Source organism: Apium graveolens, chromosome 8 (genome assembly GCF_009905375.1).
Source record: "Apium graveolens cultivar Ventura chromosome 8, ASM990537v1, whole genome shotgun sequence".
Taxonomy (NCBI): Eukaryota; Viridiplantae; Streptophyta; class Magnoliopsida; order Apiales; family Apiaceae; genus Apium; species Apium graveolens.
The window spans coordinates 165,635,981-165,644,637 of record NC_133654.1 but is presented as its reverse complement, the minus strand read 5'-3'; the positions used below and the strand labels follow the sequence as shown (position 1 = coordinate 165,644,637).

The following is an 8,657-nucleotide window of genomic DNA, read 5'->3' as shown; positions in this document are numbered from 1 at the left end:
ACACAGTTACAAGATAATCTTCTAATTGATATCGAATACAAGTCTGCATCCTAAAATATATCAATTAGTTATCTTTTCCTCCAAGTATTCTATTCTTTATAGAATTCTTCTCCATGCATATCTCTTCTTGTGTTTGCCTTAATCTTCTTTCCTTCAATCAGTCGCCTTCCTTATCTGAACGTCTTCTTAAGTCCTGATATTATCTCCTGATAAATATGTTCTGATAACTGAAGTTCTGATATCTTAAACTCTGACTTCAGTATAAGTACTGATTTTCAGTTAAGTCCTGATTTGTCCCGTTAGTTAAGATCTGAAAACTAAACACAGATCATTATTAGACATGATATCACAAATATATATGACAGTTGACTTCTCGAATTGTTTCATTTTGCGGTTCTCAAATTAGTTTATTTTGGAATACTCTAAACATTACTTCTTGAATAGTTTAAACCATATTTCTTGAATTATGATTTAGTGAAATCTTTATTCCCATTACGCAACTCCTCTATTTTGATGCATGCATTGTGATCTTCCGGGCATGATCATAAATCTTCTTCCAAGGTAAGGTTCTATTTTAGAATTGATTTGCTCAAAGGTAAGGTTCTTCCAGTTAAATGATCATATAGAAAATTTATAGAATTATCATGTAGATAGGCTTGTTTATAGATATTACTATGCATGACTCGATAACTAGCAATCTCTCAAAATTTGTGTGTAATGCCATCAATTATAAATTTAAATTCATGTATGAAAACAAGCTGCCTTCTACATACATAAAGATATTTGATAATGAAACACTTGTATGTAAATGAAAAGAATTATACACAAATATAATACCGAAAATTCTTAAAGAAGTCGTACAGTTTTGCCAGCAATCATCTTTGATTTTTTTACAAGAGATTGACAAACAAATCATCATCCCTTATCTAAAACATAATTTGATTTATTTACTTTTTATTATTTGGACAATTATTAAATTTAAATATAATTTTACGTCGACTTAATTTAAAATTTTATTATACTAATTAGACGGATTACTGCATTTTATAAACTTATTATAATAAAACACATATAACTATTAATTTATATACACCTCTAAGATTTACTTATTTTTAAACTTATTTTGACAAATAATGAAATTAAGCATTTAAAGAGTCTATTACAATTTAAGTATTTAAAACAAACATAAATATCACCACATGAAAAATGGGGTTTAAGCTTGTAAGAGTGGGGTTTATAAGTCTTTTTATGACCTATAAGCCCACAATAACTTATAAATAAACCGCTCAATTTATAAGTCAATTTATAATTTATAAACTGATAAATTGAATGTTAGTAATAACGTATTTTTCACAACTTATTTTGATTTTTATTGTTAATTTTAGTTTTAAAATATATATTTTTAAATGATAATCTAATTTAAACTTCACGAATTAAGATAATTATATTCAAAAAATACTTATTTTAATTCATTTAAGTAATAAAATCCTGATCTACTAGTAAAATTATGTAAACACTTATATGATTTATAAATAATCATGTAATTATAACTTATAAATAACTTGTTTATTTTAAAATTTACAATAACGGGCACTATGATATATGCTAGTGGATTTTCAAGTACAGTCATCCAAATTGCGAAGGCATGAAAAAAATGGATTAGTAAAATCAGTGTAAATTTGAGCAGATAGAGACTGAAAACAGACTATAAATACAACAAAACCCCCAAATCTTTAAAACCGAGAAATCCTCTCCATTGTCTGTCCACCGCTGTGAGACCCCCTCTATTCTCAAGCAGAACAAACATATACACACAACTTCCCCTATCCTATACATACACTCCTTCAATTACATTTACACACACCTACACCTATCTATCTATCCTAATTGAATCCTCCCTCAGATCCACTTACTTTACCATTTCCAAACCCTAATTTCACTTCCAAATGGCTTCCGATTCCATATCCAAAGCCGAAGACGTTCCGCACCAATCCGATCCTTCGCTTTCAAGGAACTTGTCGTCGAGTCGACTCAATGCCAAAGCTGCTGAGTTTGTGCCTCGTTCAGCTGATCCGCCACCGACGACATTTGTGTATCATAAAGCTCCGCCCAATGCTTATTTTCACGGTCAAGGTCACGTGCGAGTGGCCGTGCAGAACCACAGAGGCTTTACGCAGCAGTACGTGCCGGTTGTTCAGTATCAGCACCAGCAGAAGCAGCTTGTTCAGCAGGCTAGTCAAGGCGGTTCGAGTAAGAAAAGTGGCGGTGAGGTGAATAAGACTGAGATTACGGATGATGCTGCGCAGAAAGTCATTAATCAGGTGGCAACTTCGTGATATTTGAATATGCTGAAATTAGGTTGTTTATTGTTGACTTGAGACCGTTAATTGTTGTATTTTGTGTTTAATTGTTTGGTTTGTGATTTTATTGTTATTGTTTTTAATGAATGCTTGCTTGTGGTCTTAGCTTATGATTGCGTACATGGCGTTTATACGTTTGACATGTACTTGAGGATCGAGAGATTTGGTTTTTACCGATTTATTCAATATTCATGGTTATTGCATCTTCTATTCTTATTTGTCAGATTACACTATATGTGTGTGTGTCACTATTTATAGGTCATAACTTTTGGCGAAGTGGACTTTAGTTCTTTATTAGATTGATTTATAGGATAGCCGGGATATTTTTTAAAGCATACGACAAACATTTTTTTGTCATACATTCATTGGTCATATATTTTGCCAAAGTAATTAGTAGTTCTTTTATTTGGGTGATACATATGACAACCTGGGGACATTTCTTTTTTGAAACATACGTCAATTTCCTTTTTGTCGTACATTGATATTATACTTATTAAAAACTATATGCGACAGTTGTCATTCTTATATCTTTTGGATTTTGCTTTTTCTGTACATAAATAATACACAATATAAGTGAAGAACTGAAGATAGAGTTTGCATAATGTTTTCAAATATTCTTGGTTTTTAATGTTTTTTTGTCGTATATTATTTTGCTATTTTAATATTTACAAATTCTATTTGAAGTAGTTAGTTCCAAAACAATACAATGTTTCATAACGACGGAGCCAGTTTGTTCAGATTGTGGGTTGAACATATTAATTACAAGGTCCGTGGAGGATGAATCGCACGCGATTTACAAATTTTGACAATAAGATCTGGCACTTGGATATCATAGTTCAAAATGAGAATGCTAGCTATTAAGCTTTTCTTCTGATTTTTTTTTGACAATTTTTTTCTGATTTTTTAATCTTCTTATGTTTTTGATCTATTTTTTTTCTTTTTTACTTTTCTCTTTTAAAACTATGGTTTACAATTCAATAAAAAGGTAATTATCTTTTTACGTGCTCAGAGTTTCCAGACAACTAGAACGTAGATGTCTTTCTTTGTTGTTACTATGTGCAACATGAAATAGGGTAGATCGTGTCAATTAGCTATGTTGTATTATTCAAAAATTTTATTCATCACAAGGATCTTCATATCCTAAGTTGTTAGTTCGATTGTTTATCCTTAGACAGAAGTGTCTCACTGATTCATTGATGTATCTTTAATGCAACAATCTGCAGGTGGAGTATTATTTCAGTGATGTCAATTTGGCTACTACTGATCATCTAATGAAGTTCGTCAACAAAGATCCTGATGGATATGGTACAGCTTTTTTTAATTGTTATCATAAATTTATAATATAGCTTTTTACTGCAACTCTCGTAGTTATTATATTATATAGGATTTTAACTGTATGCATGCTGTGATGACTAATAGTTTTCATCCATTCAACATATTGTATAAGCATATATTGCAGAATATGGATTATGAGCTCAATTTGTTTTTGTAATTTAGTGCTAGTGCAATATATCAGAAACTTAAGGTCTTCTTGACATGTTTAAGTGACATGAAAGCTATGTGCTGTACTGCTCTTAAAAATTAATGGTAGATTTTATTGACTAAGTTTTTGATGTCTTATATTTTCCATTTGAGTGTATGATACAGCCGAACTTCACAATTTAATGGAAGAAGATATGTGTTACAGAAAACTAAAGCACTAGCATAAAGACTTGGATATACTTTGGATCCAAGTATATTTCAGGTGTTTGACTTATCAGTTGAACTAGTCTCTCTTAAATAAATATTGTTCACCTTCTGTTTCGTTTTCTTTTCAATTGTGAAATTGCCTCCGTTTTCTCAGGTTGTTTTCTATAATTTAATTCTCATTAGATTGGGTTTATGCAGTGTGCTCAATCATAACCAAAATGGCTCACGGCAAGTTTAATGTGTATTACTATTTATTATTCAATCATTTTGATAATGTCTAACCTCCATTTTCAACCCTTTGAGAAAAATGAATATTGCTGCTTGGATTTTAGTTGCATACTTTATTTTTTGATACAAAATGATAAATTGACTAAAAATGGTATTATCAAATTTGATGCAGTGCCAATTTCTGTTGTTACCTCTTTCAAGAAAATTAAAGCTTTTGTAAGCAGTACTTCCCAGCTTGCTGGCATTTTGCGGAACTCAACAAAGCTTGTAAGCTTTTACACTATAATTTTTGTATGCTCTTATTGATGTTTTACAGTTCTTTTGATAATTTTTTGATGCAACAATCTGTAGGCGGTTAGTGAAGATGGGAAGAAAGTGCGACGCCTACTACCCCTTACAGATTCAGATATGGAAGAGCTGCAAGTAAGTCACCTTTTTTGTTTACTATATTTTTATTTTGTGTAGAAATAATTGCTAGGTTCAAGTTTCTGCCGTATTGACTGGGCAGGTTCTGAATACTATGTGAACAGGAAGTACCGGAAATGATACTGTGAATTTGTAACTTGTGTACCTGCTATAATTTTTTTATAAAGTTGTAGAGTTTGAATGAGATATTCGTGATGTCTATGTTCATCTGGTCTTTTGCACCTTCACTAATCTACGTTATTTGTTTTTTTTAGTCCCGTATAGTTATTGCTGAAAATTTGCCTGAAGACCATTGTCACCAGAACCTCATGAAGATTTTCTCAGCTGTTGGAAGGTACATGAACTGCTGATTAAATAATTTGATACTGGATATATATATATATATATATTTTCCTTTCGCTACATAATATAGTGGAAACCCTTGTCAGTGTGAAGTCAATTCGTACCTGCCAGCCCCAGCCTTCCAATGGCACGTCATCCTCTGGATCTAGAGCAGCAAAAGCTGATGGCATAAGTTATTATAGTAGTAAGGTAAAATATTCCAGCAGGTTAATACCTTTATACAATACGAAGCATGATTTGCAGCCGATCAATGATTTTGGAAGGAGCAATGTGAACTGGCAGACTTTTTTGTTTTTTGTTGGTTTCCCGTATCAACTAATATTGAATTACATTTATAATTGAATGTTTTTTTGTTTGTGATCTTTGACAGATTGGGTTTACATTTAACACCACTTTTGCAAGTTAATAACTTCTCTAATATTTAATTCTATTCTTTGTCTAGTTGCATGCGTTTGTGGAATATGAATCCGTTGAAAGTGCTGAACGAGCAGTATGTGTTCAATTCTCTTTCTTTCAGATTTTTATTGTTGTTGTCCTTTTTTTTGAATTACTGGAGGATACTAACTTTTTACTATCATTCAGATCACTGAATTGAGTGAAGAGGGTACCTGGAGAAATGGCCTGAAAGTCCGTCTACTTCATAAACATGCAGTATGTTCATCTCTCTCTCTGTATTATATATTATATGCATTATCGTTTATTTCAAGAGCTAATAAGACTTACTCATAGATAGAACATCTCTACAGCTAGCATATAATTGCTATTTTAGCATTGAAACATATTAAGATTCTAGCATTAAACTTCTCTAGAATTTCCCCTGAATTTCTTCTCTATCAGGCAACATCTGCTCAAGTACGAGGAAAGAAAGGTGGGCAAGATGGTGAATTTCAGCGTAAAGAAGCTGACACATCTACGAGGGAGGAAGACCCTAATGAGAAACATATAGAAGATCCTTCTCAACTGTATGAAGGCCAGTCACTTCCTGAGCACAGAGTAAGTTTCAGTTCCAGTGTCTATTGTTCAGGATATATTAATAGTTAATATATTGGTTCCATCCATGTAAAAGTTTACAATTGTAGTTGGGGCGGGTGGGGGCGGGGGATACAGGTGATTTTGTTTCTCACTAAAGAGCGAAATATTTGTCTTTGCATGTGTTCTCTTGCTAAACCACTTTTTTGTTTTGGTTTCCTGAAGCTACAACTGCAGTGAACTTCAGATCTGACAACAATATATTCTTCAGTGTTTGAAGTTGATTGATCGTGCTATTGCAGTATGGCCATTGTGTTAATCTGTTTTCATTCATTGTAAAGATGTGATGTGAAAATATGTCTGCAATTTTTTCTTCAATATTTTTGCTTCACGTCCATCTGTTTCTGTTCTCACTAAAAGTTTTGAAGTAAAATATGTAAATTCAGAAAAAAAGAAAGAAAAGAAAGTGCAGTCTGGTATTCAAGTTTGAGGGTGTTAAATAAGAGTCAGCATTACAGCATAGCAAATATAGAAGCTGCTTTTATAATGTAGCAGTCACCGGTATCCTTTTAATTTTATTTGAATTAAGGAGTAATGCCAATTCCTTTATAAATGTCATTGATGGATGCTTAAATGCTTTTTAACTTCATGGGGTATTTAATGCTTATTATAATTATGTCTGGCAGGTAGAGGAACATGCAAATGAGAAAGAGGGTGGACGTGGCAAGGGGCGTGGCCGTGGACGTGGCAAGGGGCGTGCACGACCTCAACACCACAACCACAATCCAAACTACCGTGGGAATCATGTTGGGGGCTCCTTGTCAGTTCATCCTATCAACTCTGAGCACCCCCCTGTTTTCAAGCAACCTCCTGGACCTCGCATGCCAGATGGAACGAGGGGGTTCTCTATGGGTCGGGGAAAACCTGTTGCTGTATAAATCATTGAAGTCCTTATTTTACAAAAGCATGGGCGGTCTTTAAAGTATCCAATATTGTGCTGAATGTATCCCTTAAAGCAGATATGTATTAGGATCTCATGAATGTGGTCCATTGTCGGTCAAGTAGTTCGGATTGACTAGCTTTATTTACCTTTATTTCTGTGTCACGAGTCTATGGGCTCGGAAGTCTGAAGCAAGGATTCTGATAACATCTTTAACCTTTTCTTTTTTCTTTTGGGGGATTGGCTTGATATGTTAATTTCTCTTCTCTGAAAAGGTTGTGATCTATTGAGAAACTTAAAGAACGTCTGGGACATTTGCATGTTATAAGCATATATGTATCTAAAGAAAGATGTTGCAGAAATATCCATGACTTACATGTGCAAAGCCATAAATGATAATATGGCATTATAATACTTATTACTTAATTTGTTAAACTGAAGATCTGCACGCAACCACTCTTATTAAAATGCTGGTTTAAGTTTCTGTAGTGTTTTTGTTGTGATATGCTTTTGCTGTAGATTACAACTGCGGGCGGAATCAGAAAAGGTAAACTGTAGGTGTGTAGCTTGTGGCCCTTTTCTTGGATGATGACTTAACCATGTATCTGGTGAGCCGGGTGTAGAGTATGTTCTTTCTACGGATGATGCTGTAGTTTGCTTTCCTAGGAGCGATGCTCTAAACACGACTCTTTAAAGGTGATTGAAGCACCGCCTTATCATCCTGTCCTCTCCAAGGATGATGCTTGATTTGCTTCATCCTTGGCAGCCAGAATAAAATTAAGGTTCTTTGGGTCAGATAGATATAGCAACATCAGCACTCAAATCAAAGGTATGTTATACATCAGTAAAAGTAACCTTACCGGAGACATTTTATGTATGGTTGATGTACTCTTACCTTCTCCTTGGTAGATCACCTTAACCTTATTATTAAATCCGGAAAATTATTGACTTAATCTGTGGCTATTGTTCAGAGGTGATTTCTTAAGGAGATTTTAGTAAACTGAACGGTGAGCTTTTCATTATTAGTAGCATCCATTCATGTTTATGGTGAATGTGTAAACCAGAATTGGCAATAATCGGATACAAGTACAAGTTGTGGTTACACGGTACATCCAATCAGAGTACTCATACTGGCTCCTAGGGAAGTGACGCACTGTTTTAATTCGGAAATTCGTAGGTAAGAAAAATAAATCAGAATCGTTCAAAACAGGGGACACCAACCATCTAAATTAAACACCAACCATCTAAATTAAGTTCTAAACATATATTTTTTTAAATAAAAAGAAGAAGTTTTAATCATATAAATAGAAATTAGATCGATGGTATAAACAAGCCGTCAATACTCTTAAAATGATTCTTTATAATTTATTTAAACGTGCAATTTTTACTTGATTTTATGTCATTAAAAAATTAATAATAAATTAAGAAAACGAAGCAAGAAAGGAAGGAAGGAATAAGGACAACATATATTGGAATAGGGTCTTGTTTCCTGATAATTATGTATCATGGAACAATTAACTAACACATCACTTCCTATCGTTGATACATCAATCACAATTTTAAAAAAAATTATCCGGTCCGCGCATAATACCGCGGAAAGATAAGATTTCGCGGATATTAAATACGGAAAGACCCTTTTTTTCACGGATATTATGCGCAGAAGTACTGTGCTTACGGTTTAAAACTCTAAATGATCATATTTT

At 33.2% G+C, this 8,657-nt stretch overlaps 1 protein-coding gene across 1 annotated transcript; it reads left to right on the top strand.

The window, feature by feature from the left end:
• The first annotated feature begins 1,733 nt into the window (after positions 1-1,733).
• On the top strand, positions 1,734-7,187 carry LOC141677387 (la-related protein 6B-like). Its single transcript, XM_074483292.1, has 10 exons — positions 1,734-2,321; positions 3,584-3,665; positions 4,450-4,544; positions 4,629-4,700; positions 4,958-5,037; positions 5,132-5,234; positions 5,488-5,535; positions 5,628-5,696; positions 5,883-6,038; positions 6,701-7,187. The coding sequence occupies exons 1-10, from the start codon at positions 1,947-1,949 to the stop codon at positions 6,950-6,952; spliced, it is 1,332 nt and encodes a 443-aa protein (XP_074339393.1). The 5' UTR covers positions 1,734-1,946; the 3' UTR covers positions 6,953-7,187.
• The last annotated feature ends 1,470 nt before the right edge of the window (positions 7,188-8,657 follow it).

What these genes read in the sequence shown, in the direction of transcription:
- LOC141677387 (XM_074483292.1), top strand. Translation starts at nt 1,947, where the DNA reads ATGGCTTCCGATTCCATATCCAAAGCCGAAGACGTTCCGCACCAATCC. An exon ending in TTGAAAGTGCTGAACGAGCA is followed by an intron (nt 5,536 to 5,627) that starts GTATGTGTTCAA and finishes ACTATCATTCAG; the next exon opens with ATCACTGAATTGAGTGAAGA. An exon ending in GTCTACTTCATAAACATGCA is followed by an intron (nt 5,697 to 5,882) that starts GTATGTTCATCT and finishes CTTCTCTATCAG; the next exon opens with GCAACATCTGCTCAAGTACG.